The 15,519-nt window shown below is 43.0% G+C and overlaps 2 protein-coding genes across 2 annotated transcripts; one reads left to right on the top strand and one right to left on the bottom strand.

The window, feature by feature from the left end:
- Window positions 1–191: 191 nt before the first annotated feature.
- On the bottom strand, window positions 192–9,950 carry dmgdh (dimethylglycine dehydrogenase). Its single transcript, XM_026296634.1, has 16 exons — window positions 9,829–9,950; window positions 9,456–9,624; window positions 8,473–8,571; window positions 8,231–8,395; window positions 7,846–8,050; window positions 4,609–4,857; window positions 4,312–4,510; window positions 4,024–4,193; window positions 3,785–3,938; window positions 3,373–3,538; window positions 3,118–3,248; window positions 2,276–2,493; window positions 1,826–1,983; window positions 1,672–1,731; window positions 941–1,075; window positions 192–859 (listed from the first exon to the last, which is right to left on the bottom strand). Exons 1-16 carry the CDS (start codon window positions 9,948–9,950, stop codon window positions 647–649), a joined length of 2,613 nt encoding a protein of 870 aa, XP_026152419.1. The 3' UTR covers window positions 192–646.
- Window positions 9,951–10,494: 544 nt separating this feature from the next.
- bhmt (betaine-homocysteine methyltransferase) lies at window positions 10,495–13,786 on the top strand. The gene is made up of 8 exons (XM_026296638.1): window positions 10,495–10,651; window positions 10,801–10,933; window positions 11,005–11,117; window positions 11,306–11,497; window positions 12,275–12,422; window positions 12,680–12,862; window positions 12,977–13,205; window positions 13,290–13,786. The coding sequence occupies exons 1-8, from the start codon at window positions 10,634–10,636 to the stop codon at window positions 13,468–13,470; spliced, it is 1,197 nt and encodes a 398-aa protein (XP_026152423.1). The 5' UTR covers window positions 10,495–10,633; the 3' UTR covers window positions 13,471–13,786.
- The last annotated feature ends 1,733 nt before the right edge of the window (window positions 13,787–15,519 follow it).

Genomic DNA, 15,519 nt, shown 5'->3' with positions numbered 1-15,519 from the left:
GTCCTTCATCCTGCTGTAAAAAACAGCTGCTATAAGGTGCTTCATTAGATGCTTCTTTAATGATCAATGTACATATTAGTAAAAAACAGATTCATAAAACTATTTTTGTTTAAGTCTAACATGCTGATTCTTATTGATGCGTTTTTCTTTTCTTGTACGTTTTTGTTCTTCTTCTTTGGTCACAGTCCAAAGTGCTGTCATGACTATGAACAGCATCATTTCTGAATTTTAAATAAACACTAAATTCAGATTTGATTTGACCCTTTGTGCTGAAAAAATAATAATAATAAAAAAAAAATCAAGGATTCTTCACAAAACCTGTAAACCTTCAACAGCTAAAAGTCAATTACTCTTCTAATATTTAGTAGTTATTTCTACAAAGTACAATCCTAAGACTGTACTTTGTATTCTCACATTTTAAAGCTGTGTTCAACTTCCTCCTCGACAGAACAAGTAGAAGCTGTGAGGGGACGTGAGTGTGACTCTTCTTCCTTAAACTGGCCACTGAATTCCAGACACTTCAGCACATGAGCCATGTGGGATTTCTTTCCAAACCAGCTCCAATCACTGGCACGGACTGGTTCATATTTCACAGTAGGATCATTCTTCATTAGCTGCTGGGAGACTGATTGAGGACGGTCCTTGCTTATGCTTTGCCCTTTGCTTTCCTCTGCAGCCGAGTCCGTGCTGGCTCAGTGAGGACTAAGGGCTCCTGGATGACCATGGCAGCGTATTTCCTCCCCAGCAGCTCCACCTCCACCTTCTGACCCACAGAGCACAGCTCCAGAGGCAGATACGCGAACGCCAGGCTCTGCTGGCTGCTGTAGCTGTAGGCTCCGGATGTCGTGTTGCCAACCACCTGATGAGAAAGACGAGGGACACCAGCTGATTGACTGTGTCCACAGAAACCCCATGAAACAGGCTTTTCATTGCTGCTAACCTTTCCATTGTGCCAGACCGTTTCGTTGCCCTCGGGGTCGATATTGTCTGTGTCCAGTGTGATGTAGGACAGCTTTCTCTTCAGGCCCTTGGCTTTGATCTCCTGAAGGGCTGCTTTGCCAATAAAATCACCAGGCTGAACACACACAGGCACAAACATTATTTGGGTTATTTGTAGTTGGAGATGGATCATGGATCCTTGAAAATACATGTTTAAAGAAGGCAGAGTGTACAGCCATGTTCACAGCTCCGTGAGGCTGTACCTCAGCTCAGCCTTGTTTTCTAACCCACATACATACAGTGATAATGTGAACATGCTAATTTGACCAGGTTTAAATTCTCCATCTTAGTTTAGCCTGTTATCAGTTCACAGTAGACTGACAGCTGTAACTGAGCTTATTTTCCTGGGAAATCTCAGGCTGCTCATCATCTGTTTTGTAAATCGATGGTTGATTAATTGTGTTTTCCGAATGCTTTTGACATCTCAATAATTTATTAACATTTTCATGTTTCTAAAGTCGCCAGAATGTGAGAAACTGTCTTTGAAGCTTAAAATGTTCTCCTCCAGATCCCCCCATCTTGGTTTTAAAATCCTCCCTATTTTTCTAGGTGTGAAGAACCTTAGCAAGTTTGCTACTAATATCTTCTCCTTCAGTTTATCCAGCAGGTGTTGTTGTGGACTGATCATCACCATCATGGCTGAGACTAACTAAACATGAGATGGATGCTCACCTTGTTCAGTTTGATGAAGAAATCCAATCCAGCCTCCAGAGGATTGGTATCGCAATTCATCTATAAAGATTCACAATATTAAATATGAATATTTATATATACATGCTGTATATAACCAGTGCTGCTTGGTGTGTGTGTGTGTGTGTGTGTGTACCTCAGCTCCCCAGCCTCTAAAGCCTTTCTCCAGTCTGAGGGAGGACATGGCATATGTGCCGAAATTGTCAATACCCTCATCTTTTCCTGCTTCCATTACAGCCTGATACACAGCTGCCATGTTCTTCTGGTCAATGTACAGCTCCCAGCCGAGCTCACCTAAACAAACAAACAAACAAACACACACACACAGATCAGTTATTGGATGAAAAAAAGTCCCAATGACTAAAGATGTTTTTACCCTTCCAGGTAGCTTTGAAGCTTAACATTTGATGTTACCTATTTAGCTGTGAATATAAAATGATGTGGATCAGGACTGAAACCAAGTTCTCAGGTGCTGTCAAAGCTATTCATACCTCTGCAGGCCTAAAGCTGCGAAGACATTTATGAACACTGTCTCATCAGCAGTAGTTTTGTATTTTGTTTGTTATTTATTTTGTGTGTTCTGTACCGGTATAGGAGATCCGGATGGCCTGGACAGGAATGTCGGCCAACCTGATGGACCTGTAGTGGAGAAACTTGAATCCTGCATCACTAATATCCTCATCTGTCAGTTTCTGCAGAACTTTTCGTGAGTTTGGTCCAGCAATGCCCAGCACGCCTATATCTTCAGTTACATTGCTGATGGAAACATCATACTGGCCCAGTGCAGCTTCAGTCCCTATCCACCTGAAACAGGTTCAAACCACAGAGTAAAGAAATATAGTATCAGTACAGCATTTCTGCATATTCAACTTGTGTTATAAATGTGTTATATGCATCGTGACTTCTATCTGTTCTGAATATACCAGGTTCATTTGTGACCCCCCTTGGACCTTCATTGGTCACACCACCACTAGAGGTCGCTACACAGCATAAAGTAGCATAAAGTTGTCCTCATCTCTGTCAGACAGTGGTGGAGTGTTCTGAATCATTTCAGCTGCTGCCATATCGCCTGGGGCGGTGTGACAGTTGTTTCCGGTTCAACAGATGTTTGTGCCAATTAAGGAAATGCCCAAACCAAGCGACACACAGAGGGACATTTCATAAGATCTTACCTTAAAATATGGTACCTGTTCAGGTGAATTAAAATGCTCTGTATGTTTTTATAGAAGCAGACATTATCAGTAACATGCTGTAAATGATATTTATCAATCTGCTGTCTGACCGTGTGTGTTACTGTGTTCAGGAGCCTTAAGGTGTTAAAAACTGTTTCATGGTGTTAGCAGGGACATGGTTTCTGTTGCTATCCAGAGGAAGTCCTGTTCCCCATGTCGACATCAACATCAATGTGGTTGGTTTGATGAATCTCACCTCAGGTCATGTAGCTCTGACCCTGAACCTGTGATGAGCAAGAACTCTCCTGGTGCCACCTGGGTGATGGTGACCTCAGCATAAACTCTCCCAGTGGGTGTCAACATGTGACTGATATTTGTCTGGCCCACCTGCAGATACACAGGGTAAAGTACACGGAGTCAGAAGAGGGTATGAAATTATTTCAAAGGCCTGAGCTCATTTTAAAAGAGGAACTTTTAGACAATGTGTGATGAGAATCTACTTATGCTCTACCTTGGGCATGGTGTTAGCAAACAGGCGATCCAGCAGCTTGTGGGAATCTCTCCCTTTCACTATGAACTTGCCAAAAGGTGTCAGGTCAATCACTCCCACCTTCTCCATCACCAGCCTGCACTCTCTGCCAACTGGGCCGAACCAGTTCGTGCGTCGGAAACTGGGCCTGAGCGCAGCACAAAATGAATCCCTGATGTATACCTGCTTCTGTTTAATGAGAATTATTTTAGCTTTTTTAACTTTTCTTTTACTTTTTGCTCAGTTAACCAGTGAACTGTTGGTCATACTCACTGAGAACTGAAACAGCAGTTGGCAAATAAATTATAAAGATGAAACAAAAGCCCAAACTACACCTGGTATCTTGTCAATCAAACAACAGAGACGGTATCAGAGATTTGTAAAGAAGCCGTACTTGTACGCTGTGTCATCTCCAGGTTTGTAGATCCAGTGAGGTTGTTCCCAGCCAGCGTGAAAACCCATAGACGCTTTATCCTTCAACAGCTCATAAACACCACTGGTCCGGCTGGTTGGCCGGCCGGCGAAACGCTCCTCTTTGGGGTAACCAACTGGAGAGAGAGAGAGCGAGGAACATGGAGCAGTAGAAAGAGATGACTTGGCCCGGTGAGCGTACGATCCTTATATTCTTCTTACCCACATTGTTGAAGCCATAGGACTCTCTAGCTTTGGCACACATGAAAGGCACATCTGTCCATTTTCCATAGCGGTTGGGGTCACATTCAATCAGGTCGTAGGGAGGCTCTCCATTCCTAATCCAGTCACTCAGGAATTTACCGATACCACCAGCATGGATAACTCCATACCTGCACAATCACAACGCAAATAAAAAAAGTAAACCCCTTGGAATGTATCTGCTTTTCTATATAAATTTGTCACAAAGTCATGTCAAACGCTAACTAATCTGCACTCGTCCACACAGACCCAAAGCCAATGGCAGTCCAGTAGTTATGAAGTCCTTGGTGTGGTCCCACCATGGGCAGCAGGTCCGGGGTGTATGTGATTGGTCCAGACACAATGTTGAGGATGTCGGCTTTCTTCAGCACTGGGACCATGTCCATGGCCATCTCAACATGCTCCATTATCCTGTCAAGGTCGGACTCAAACAGCTCCTTACCGAAACCTGCAGTGGCCACAAAGGATGTAAAGTAGAAAAAATATAATTTAGTAAATGATTAAAAACTGAAGATTAATCAAAAAGTGTAACCTTGGCAGACAGACCTGGAGGGACTCCATCTCTGACCCAGGAGTCCTGTAGCACCATCTTCTCCATCTTTTCATACGGGCCAAACAGCAGACCATCTCTTTCCTGGCGTAGGTAGTAGGAGCCCTCCAGGTCCCTGATGACAGCCAGCTCCTTCTTCAGAGCCTTCACCTCTGGTACTGTTCCAGTCACTACATACTGGTGATGCACAGGAATGGTGGGGTGTTCAAACCCAATCATCTTGCCCACCTCCCGGGCCCAGAAACCTGAAAGCCAGCAGAGACGCTATCACATCATTTTAGTGTCATGCTCCTTTCCTGAATTTCCCTTCAGGGAATAATATTTTTGTTCGTTTTCCCTGTTTCCAGTCTTCATATTTTATTAGCTTCATCTTTTTCTGTGATATCATCAATAAACCTTCTGAATAGAAGATAACCTGGTTCATACATTACATTTTGAGTCTGGGAGTGGGACATATGACTGTAACAAAGATCAGTGAGGGCCCTGTGCCCACTGCGGTGAGGCCGGAACCAGCTGGAGCACCAAGGCCTGCTGATATCTGCTGCTATCTGCAACTTCAAATGTGTTGAAAGAGTGATAATTATAGATTCTGTTCTACAAATTCAACCTAGTGATAAATAAACTCCCACTTGACACATCAACGAATGCATTATTTGACAATATGCTAATGTGAGCGATTGTATGCAAATCTGCAGCTGTTTAACATTTAGACATCTCTTTATATCTTGCACATGTTTCATGTGTGAACTTAATCCCATGGTGAACACACAACACTCAGATAAGATCTCAGGTAGTTTATGAGAAGGCCTGGCTACAGAGGCACCTGTTTGCCAGAAGCCTGCACACAGGACTGGCTACCCAGTAAGGGCGCACTGACGAATGGAGTCAACAAGCTCAACAAAATAACGCAAGCTTGTTGGGTAGCTGGGTAACCAGTCCTGTGTGCAGGCATCTGGCACAACCTCTGAAGCAAGTCCTACTATGTTCACATCCACTCTGTCAAGCTGTACTTGCTAAAGCACCAATCCCCAACCAACACAGGTTATGGCTGACCCATGGGGAACCTCTGCAGTTAGTAAGAGTACGTGGAACAACTGTGAAGTAGCTCAATTTAAAACCAAATGGGTACATCTGACTAATAAACTGTTCAGCCTAATTTACCAGAACGGACACAAACCATCAAACGGGTCTAGCTAAACTGCAAACTCTTCATCCTGATGTTAGTTCCTGCTAACAGAAAGGAGCTTTAGCACAGCAGCTAAATGCTAAAAATGGTCTGTCAGGAGGTGTGCATGTGTTGCTGCTTCAAGACTGGATGAAATCTGAACTGGCAACCTGTTTGGACTGGCTCTTACACACTGTGAAGGCAAAGGGCCAACAAGGACACAACTTAACTGGCTGCAACCAGCGTACAGAATGTGCAAACTCAGGCTCAGAATATCAAGATGAGCAAATGATGTGAATGCAAGTGGAGAAATGTCCTTATGTTGCTATTTACAGTACAAGGCATGTGTATGTGTATTTTAGAGACTTTTTTAAAATTTCAGGCACTATCAATGTGAAACGCAAGACATGGTCCTTCAACTCTCTGACCAGTGAAAAATATCCATGATGTCTAGAGCGGTGTAAAATCATCCCAGGTCACCAATGTTACCAAAAGAGGTACGACCCAGTTCAAGCCAAAAGCTGTTTTTGCTGAACTCTTGGATTAGAGGTCAATGGGGGCAAAGTTCTCCAGCTGCAAACACAGATAACCTGTTTCATAATGCAGTGAGTCCAGGATGCACTGATGTTGTATTTTCCAGCTCCACAATCTGCCTCAAGAAAAAAAAAAAAAAAAAACTCCAACGTGTTTGTCCTTAAGTGGCATTTGAACTCTCTAAACTCTCTAAACTCTCTAAACTCTAAACTCTCTAAACTCTCTAAACTCTCTAAACTCTCTAAACTCTCTAAACTCTCTAAACTCTCTAAACTCTCTAAACTCATCTCTAGGCTCTAGGTACAAATAAATCTCATGAGTGTCATACAGGTCACGCACAAAAGTCACATATTTTAATCCAGTTTAAATATGACACTGAAATGAATACAACTATATAACTCAAACAAATAATGCAAAACACATTTCTAATCACCAAGTCATTGTTGTGGTTTATCTTTTTACTTTTACTTATTTTATTGCCAACACAGTCAGAGTGAGGAGCTGCGGTGCAAGTAAGCAAATGTTAGATGTTAGTTCCTGCTAACAGAAAGGAGCTTTAGCACAGCAGCTAAATGCTAAAAATGGTCTGTCAGGGGGTGTGCATGTGTTGCTGCTTCAAGACTGGATGAAATCTGAACTGGCAGCTTGGTTGGACTGGCTCTTACACACTGTGAAGGCAAAGGGCCAACAAGGACACAACTTAACTGGCTGGAACCAGAGTACAAAATGTGCAAACTCAGGCACAGAATATCAAGATGAGCAAATGATGTGACGTGGAAATTATGTCCTGCAACATCTAGTGCATTTGCTAACATGCTGGAATATTTTAGAGGCTGCGTTTTTAATTGCACTGCACTGGTTTTAATCACAAAATATGGTACATGATGCTCCAGCATTCAGTCATTACATGGAGCTTATTTTGCTTGTTAGTTCTTTTTATCAAGCTGTTACTGCATAAAAAGCTGACCAATGAAAAGTATGCATGGCCACTGCACAGTGACTGCACATATTGCACAATATCCTACCCACAGAAGGACAGAGAGAACGGAGAGAGACAAAAAACAAATTCCTGAATCTAACCAGATAAACAAGCAACAGCAGGAGTTTGCCAGTAAAATCCTCCCCCAAGAACCAGCATGACCCAGTTCAGGCCAAAAGCTGTTATAAACGGGGTTGGGTGTTGGGTTATAAATAAACAAAGTCAAAGTCCAAAGAACAAAACGAATCAGTCAGATAGCTCCTTTCTTGGATTAGGTCCACTGTGTCTTAATCAGCAGAAATTATGAGAGTTGCTGCAGAGAAGTTACCTTTCAGCAGAAGATCTTTGCAGCTTCCTATGTACTACCAGGACCTAAGACCAAAAAACTGTGATATACTGTAAAACATATGACTGTAAATATGACTCTGACCAAACTTTGATTCAAGAGTTAAACTTTTAAATCCTTTTTTAGCTTCATCTGAAGCACGGTTCAGAGCAGAAAATGTACATTTGCGAACAAACGTGCATGTGCTATATGAATATTTAAGAACCAACCTGCAGCATTTACGATGCGATTTGCACGAATGGTTCCTTGAGGAGTCTGGACGTCCCACTTGCCATCAGTGGTTGGGTTGAGGGCGGTGACTGGAGCTGGGTTGTAGATCTGGGCTCCATACATGCGAGCTCCAGCAGCCAGAGCCATAGTCAGAGAGTACGGGTCAATGTGGCCGTCTCCTGGGGTGTACAGACCTGCCAACACCTGAAACATACATATAACAACAAATACAACATGCAGTGTTTCCCAAATACATGGCGCATGTGTACAAATTTAATTATCTGCCATGTTGTGCTCATGAATTGAGAATTGATAAAGCAAAACACTTTAGGCACACAAACTAGTCACGTTTTAAGTTAATGACCGGGTGTTTTCTGTACAGACCTTGTCCATGTTGAGCAGAGGGAACAGTTCTTGGATTTTCTCTGGTCCAATCAGATACTGTGATGTCACATGCCAGTGTGTGCGCGTCATCTGGTACTTCATCTCATCCACTCGAGCCGGTGTTGAAGCAATTCGAACACTTCCCGGTTGATGGAAACCTACCGCCTACAGAGACAAGACAGTACGATCGACGTATGATCACAGCTCCACGCACCAAAGCCCTGAAAGATGAGGCCCCTCACCTGTCCAGTTTCAGCCTCCAGGTTCTCATATAATTTGATGCTGTCATAGTGGACTTTCTTGAGGTTAATGCCTGGATGGTAATATGTTGTCAAACCCGCCTGAAATACAAAACACACAATTAACCTTGACCTGACCAAAACACTGAGCTAAAAGAGGCTAAAAAGCTTTACGGAGCTGATAAACCTCTGTGGCTGCTCATAAGAACGACGCCTTTCACAGACATTTGTCTCATTGTTAATATTTAATGTTATGCATTACCATGCATTTCTCATTATCTTTAATGGATTCTCAATCTTTATCTTAACCTTGTCTCTTTAAACAGGCTATAACTCACAAATAGTAAGTGAATATTAGTGAGTACTCTCTTTGACAAACAGGTATTCATAGTGTTAGTGTCAAGTACTTGTATGTGAATAAGTGCCAGTGCAAAAGTGGGTTGAGACCCGAGATGCCTTGGAAATACATAACATGACAGCTGCTCTGGATCTAGATGTGATGCTACTTTTGAATGACATGGACAGAAATGACTGGAAACACCTTCACTAAATAAGGCTGTTGAGGAAGAAGCACTCACTGCTCGACTTTCTAGTGGCATTAAAGGCTTAGCTGTCTGTTGAAAGGTTATTCAGTGGACACTAATAACAGAGCGACAGATTTTACAATTAAGAAAATAGGCCATTATTTAAGAAATTCACATTCAAACCTATCACACAACAAAATGGAAGTTTTGCTGCTTTTCTTTGTCATAAATGGCAGTATATGTGATTTCTTTTGTTTTTGGATGCTTGGAACAAAATAAGGTATTTCAGGGTGTAATTCTGGGCTCCTGCTCTTTAACATCTTACAGAAAAACCTTTAATCAACTGAGAAAGTCATCTGGACTTCGTATTATAATGTGCAGCTCTAATCTTAAAGGAAAGCAAACTGAATATAGGCCAATTTGGGTCAGTCAAAGGATGAATTTGGGCTTCAGTCAACGTACAGCATGCCAGGTGGATCCCGCCGTCAGCTCAGTCTTCTCCAGCAGCACCACGTCCTTCATGCCACTCTTGGCCAGGTGGTACGCCAAGCTGACCCCCACACACCCACCACCGATGATGACCGTGTCCGCCCTGTCCTTCCAGCGCTTCCCCAAAGCCGTGGATGCATCACTGAAAGCGTAGGAAGAGAAGCTGACTGTAACTTTAGTTTGACGAACTTTAACCAAACGTGTCAGCAGCTGTGCGTGAAGCCTCCGTGTCATGTGCTTCGCTGAATGGATCAATCAGCTTCGTGCATTCAGGTTGAAGATGTTTATGGAAAATGAGCAGGTGTCTTATGATGAAACATTTCTACATAAAGCTGAACTGTCCCACCTCTCTTCAGCTTGTTTTCTTGCAGTGCAGCAGATGGTCCTCAAAGGCAGCCCAGCAGTCCCTGGATATGCGGCTGAGTTTCTCCGCAGCTGGACGTTGATTAGATTTAGTATCCGAGACATTATTGAGTTAATGTCTCAAAATAAAGCTCAGTATTTAGCTGAAAACACAACAGATCCCGCTCCTGGACCCATGTACTGTGTAGTTACAAACATCCCACTTTTGCACTGACGCGTTGGCACGCCCACCGCCCAGGAAGAAACTTTACCCGGATCAATCCTGGGCCAAGTTAACATTTTGTGTGCCAGACTACAAATGTTGGCCACACAGCCAATGGAAAAATGGGAATGGTTTCAGTGGTTTCAATTGGCAACACTGGATGAGATTATCCGTAATGCGTAAAATGAGAAACCCATGAAGAAGTGTGATAGTCTGCAGCCATGCGCTCAGCTGTGCTTTAAACTAAATGTTGACACTAACATCAGTGTCAGTGGTGCTGCTGGTCTTTATGTTTTCGTGCTTACCTTATCACATGACACAATATCTAACATATCAACTGAGCAGAGACGCTGCATTTGCGTGAAATCACTAACTCGATGTTGTCTTGTGCGAACTGCGTAAAGGAGAAAGGCAAAAAGAAAAAGGATGAACTGCGGGAGAGGTAGGCGGTTCTTGGAGTGACGACAGGAGCGCCTCACCCTCTCGGTATTATAAATGCAGCATGAACGCCTTCTCAGAGCCTTTTCCAAACTCAGGAGGACACTGAGCTGAGAGAAGTGGACCGGTCAGCGCTGCGATAATAACCATGGCACCAACAAAGAAGGTAAGTTTGCGCGCTGAGCTAAGAACGACGCAATTTAATATTTGGATTCATTCAGATCCTTCTGGGGCGGTGGTTTTGCATAATTACTGCCTTATGCAAAACCACCGCCCCAAAATGGAACAAACTGTTGCACACTGGATTTGACGCAGGGAATCTTGGAGCGACTGGATGCAGGAGAGCTCGTTATCGGGGACGGAGGCTTTGTCTTCGCACTTGAGAAGAGGGGTTATGTCAAAGCAGGGCCCTGGACACCTGAGGCTGCTGCTGAGCACCCTGAAGCAGGTACAACTAGTTTGGTGGGTCGTCTTTTAAACGAACCAGCAAATGCAGAATGCGCCTTGTTGTTGTTTCAGTGCGGCAGCTGCACAGGGAGTTCCTGAGGGCAGGCTCCAATGTCATGCAGACCTTCACTTTCTACGCCAGCGATGATAAACTGGAGAACAGGGGCCACACTCAGCGCTTCACTGTGAGTAGAGCGGGCAGGTTGTTGCCTGTGCAGCTGCTCACATGACTCATTCAGAGAGTGAGAGAGGGTTTCAGCATACAACCAAGAGCCTGCAGCAAGACACTGAAACTGGAGCTGCCGCAGGGACGTGGAAGTTAAACCAACTCGCATTTAGCGCGTGTTTGTTTTCCTCTCTCTTTGAATTGCAGGGGCAGCAGATCAATGAAGCAGCCTGTGACCTGGCCAGGGAGGTGGCCAATGAGGGCGATGCTTTGGTGGCGGGAGGAGTCTCCCAAACCCCCTCTTACCTGAGCTGCAAGAGCGCGGATGATGTGAAGGCCATCTTTAAGAAACAGATTGATGTGTTTGTCCAGAAAAACGTAGACTTCTTGATTGCAGAGGTATGGACCAACATTAATCTTCATGTATGTAGGTACAGCAGTTTGGTGTTTAGTAGTGTTCATTAGAAGTTTAATGTTGCTTATACCCACCTCTATGTAGGGGGATATATAACAAACATACCTAGAAATAGTCGACATACGTCTCCGTCTGTCATCTGGAGTAAAGTTGCAGACAATCATGTTACAGTTGGTATCTGTCACATTCACTGCTCTCTGGAGAGTTTTATGAACCAGATAAAACTGCAGCACTTTTGTAAGGACAGGCTTCATATAGTAATGAATCGGGCACAGCTACATATAAAGACAGCAAAAGGTGTAACTGGTGGAGGAAATAATTCAGATTCTGAAAGCAGCAATACTGAAATATAAAAATACTCCTTTTGAGGTTGTAGTGCACCAACCTGAAGTACCACAACATCATTGGTCCTTTTATCAGTCGTTTATCAGATGAAAACAGGTTTATATCTTAATAAAAATCATTTCCCACCATGCAAAACAGCAAAGTAAAACCAGATCAGCAAACAAAAAGCTCAAAGTCCAGAAGAACATTAGGAACAGCAAATTCAAACAATTCTTTATAGGTTCATCACTAAAAGAAAAGGTTCTGCCTTTAACAATACTCAGTTCACCTGTTTGTTAGAACAAACACTCAGGCTGCAGGATGGGGATAGCTTTATATTTTATATTTAGTTCTGAATTAATGTGGATCCAGAAATGTTCACTGCAGTAAGAAAGTGAATTGTTGTGATGTCGACTTGACCTTTTTCTTGCTTTAAGTACTTTGAGCATGTGGAAGAGGCCGAGTGGGCAGTCCAGGTTTTGAAGACCTCTGGAAAACCTGTGGCTGCAACTCTATGCATTGGACCTGAAGGAGACCTGAACGGCATCAGCCCTGGAGACTGTGCTGTCAGGCTCGTCAAAGCCGGTACGACCATGTCTCAGTCTACAATAGGTGCGCTCTCTAGTCTGACAATATAAAAGTCACTGTGCAGCCTTTTAGAGCATCCAACTTATGTCTGGAAAACACAGGCAGGTGAGACACCTGTTGAAATTGGTACATCTAGCTAAAACTCATGAAGTCTGACACAGCTGCTGTTGTGGTTTGCAACAACATGTGGCATCAGGACAGATTTTAAGATGCCAATCTGAGCTCTCAAACTGTTGCATGTTTTCACTTTGCAGGAGCGAAGATCGTGGGCGTTAACTGCCACTTTGACCCGGAGACCTGTGTGAAGACTGTGAAGCTGATGAAGGAAGGTGTGGAGAAGGCTGGACTGAAGGCTCACTACATGAGCCAGCCCCTGGCCTACCACACTCCTGACTGCAACCGCCAGGGATTCATTGATCTGCCAGAGTTCCCTTTCAGTATGTATAAATGCTCAAAGCTGATAGGCCTCAACATTTCATTTATCAGTCCAGTTGTTGACTCGGAAGATGTGGAGATAATAAATCCAAGTTCAAGCATTTGTGTTTCGGCAGGTCTGGAGCCAAGGATCCTGACCAGATGGGACATGCAGAAATACGCCCGGGAAGCGTTCAATGCTGGGATTCGTTACATTGGAGGCTGCTGTGGGTTTGAACCCTACCACATCCGTGCCGTGGCTGAGGAGCTGGCACCTGAGAGAGGTTTGCTGCCTCCTGGCTCTGAGAAGCATGGCACCTGGGGCAGTGGCCTGGATATGCACACTAAACCTTGGGTCAGAGCAAGGTAGAGATTTAGTTTTTCCCACCTCTTCTCTCCAAATTCTTCAAGTTTGGTTTAAAAAAAATCATAACCTATTCTTCTCCACAGAGCCCGTCGTGATTACTGGGAGAAGCTGAAACCTGCTTCTGGTCGTCCTTTCAGCCCCGCCATGTCAGCACCTGACAGCTGGGGTGTCACCAAAGGCCACGCTGACCTGATGCAGCAGAAGGAGGCCACCTCTCAGGAGCAACTGAAGGTCCTCTTTGACAGGGCCAACAAAGCCCAGTGAGCTCCCTCTGAGGCATCTGGAGAAAAGGAGGAGAAGCCAAGGGGTGGCGTGTGAAAATGCATACGCACACATTCCCTTAAGTTTACCAAAGATCGAAATGCTGATGTTCTGTCTTTTAAGGACCACTTGTATTGTGTGGAAGTGTCATATCATATGCTGCTAATGCTAATTTCAATTTAGCTTTCCAGCCTCAGGTAACAATTAGTGCCTGTTTCAGCAAGCTGGTTGTATTTGAGCCTTATGAAATTACTACAACTGCAAAGCTCAAACTATAAGCTGCGAAAACACCTAAATAAATTTTCTTTAACACACCAAAGGTGTCTGTTATTGTGCAAAACAACTGGGGTTTGTCCTAAAACACAGCAGAGATGGAAAACTTTACAACTAAGTTTAAAAAAATCAAATGCTCACCTGTAGGAGAAAGGAAAGACCCTGTAACATCACATGATGTGATTTGTCAACTGGCTAAAATCAGGATTTTATTTTAGGCAGTTAATTTGGTCCTTTGAGCAAAGTTTGAGCACTGACTTGATCTTGGATGAAGTTATGAGTAACAGTGTTTTTATTCCAAAATAAAAACATAATTAGACTGATTGTTACACCAACAGATCAAAAAATGATTCCTCAATAACCTACATGCTTCTTCTTAAATCTCAATATACAGTCCTTCAGTATAAATATTAAAATGAGCTGTTTAAGAATTTATCAAAATAAAGTTCACCCTAAAATGTCTTGATTATAACACAGCTAAGTGTCGTTAACTAGATAACCCATAGCCCTGAACAAGTGGAAGTGGTCCTTATACACAGGTTTATTCTACCAAACGTGTACAATTGTTTTCTGCCAGTAAAAAATCTTTCACTTCAGATAAAAACTTGACAAGTAATACTGCTGCCATCTAGTGGACAAATGGTTTATATTAAAAAAAAAAAGAGCTTGCTGTTATATTTTTAATCAAACAAGGTACTACTAGTATTTAGGTTTTTATCATCATATAGGTAACTTGTAGATTGTGGCTGAATGTGCGTTAAAGTCACCAGATATTTGTGTATGATCGGAATAAAAACATGTAGTGAACTGAGGCTCAAAAACATGAATGTCAAGTCAGTTTACAACCACATTATTCATCAGAAGGTGTTAGTGCCCCTTTGTTTACTTTAATTTCTGTTATCTAGTGTTGATCCTGAATTTCCCTTCAGGGATGAAAAAGTTCGTTTGATTTTATCATCTGGTAATTTGAAGCAGACGCCTCCTGCTGTTTTTGCAACCTAATGTCTTTTGTCCCAGCCGGACTTCCATATATTATCCGGCCGTCATCACGTTTCCTTACGTACTCACGTCATGGATTTTCCCACGTGCAGATGTTTATGCTCCTCGTGCACGTCTGCCAGAGCGCGAGAGAACAAGGAGAGTCATATAGAAAGATCAGAGAGCGATAATGGACAAATATTTTGATTAATGACATTAAGTTTTTAGGTGACAAAACAAATGAATGTGGATTAATGTTCTGTCTTTTGTCTCCTTTGGTTTAATAAAGTATCCAAGCAAAGAGACTATTGTGGTGCCTTCAAGTCTCATGGGAAAACCATGAACGTTTCAATTTTCTGCTACTTTATACTTTGACTTCACTACGTTTAAGAGGCAAATCTTGCATTTTTTCACTGCACTACATTTTATTTACTTTTCAGAATCGGATGGCCAATTGCCCATAGGAGTGAGTGTGAGTGTGTGAGGTTGTTTGTCTCTATGTGGCCTTGGGATGGACTGGGGACCTGTCCAGGGTGGACCCCTGCCTTTCACCCAAAGAGAGCTGGGATAGGCTCCAGCTGATCCCTGTGACCCTGGTTAGGAATAAAGGGGGTATAGATGATGGATGGATGGCCATATAGGTAAAACAAAATACTCAAAATCATATGAGTATAATCTGTAAAACCATAAAACTTAGCTGATTCCACTCAACGTTCATAAGCTACATAAGTACTTCAAATTATAAGTATATAAAGTAGGTAACACTAATTAAATCTTTACAGCTGCAACATTTAAGTAGTA

This window comes from Mastacembelus armatus, chromosome 12 (assembly GCF_900324485.2).
Source record: "Mastacembelus armatus chromosome 12, fMasArm1.2, whole genome shotgun sequence".
NCBI classification, from domain to species: Eukaryota; Metazoa; Chordata; class Actinopteri; order Synbranchiformes; family Mastacembelidae; genus Mastacembelus; species Mastacembelus armatus.
This window is presented reverse-complemented; position numbering and strand designations above follow the sequence as displayed.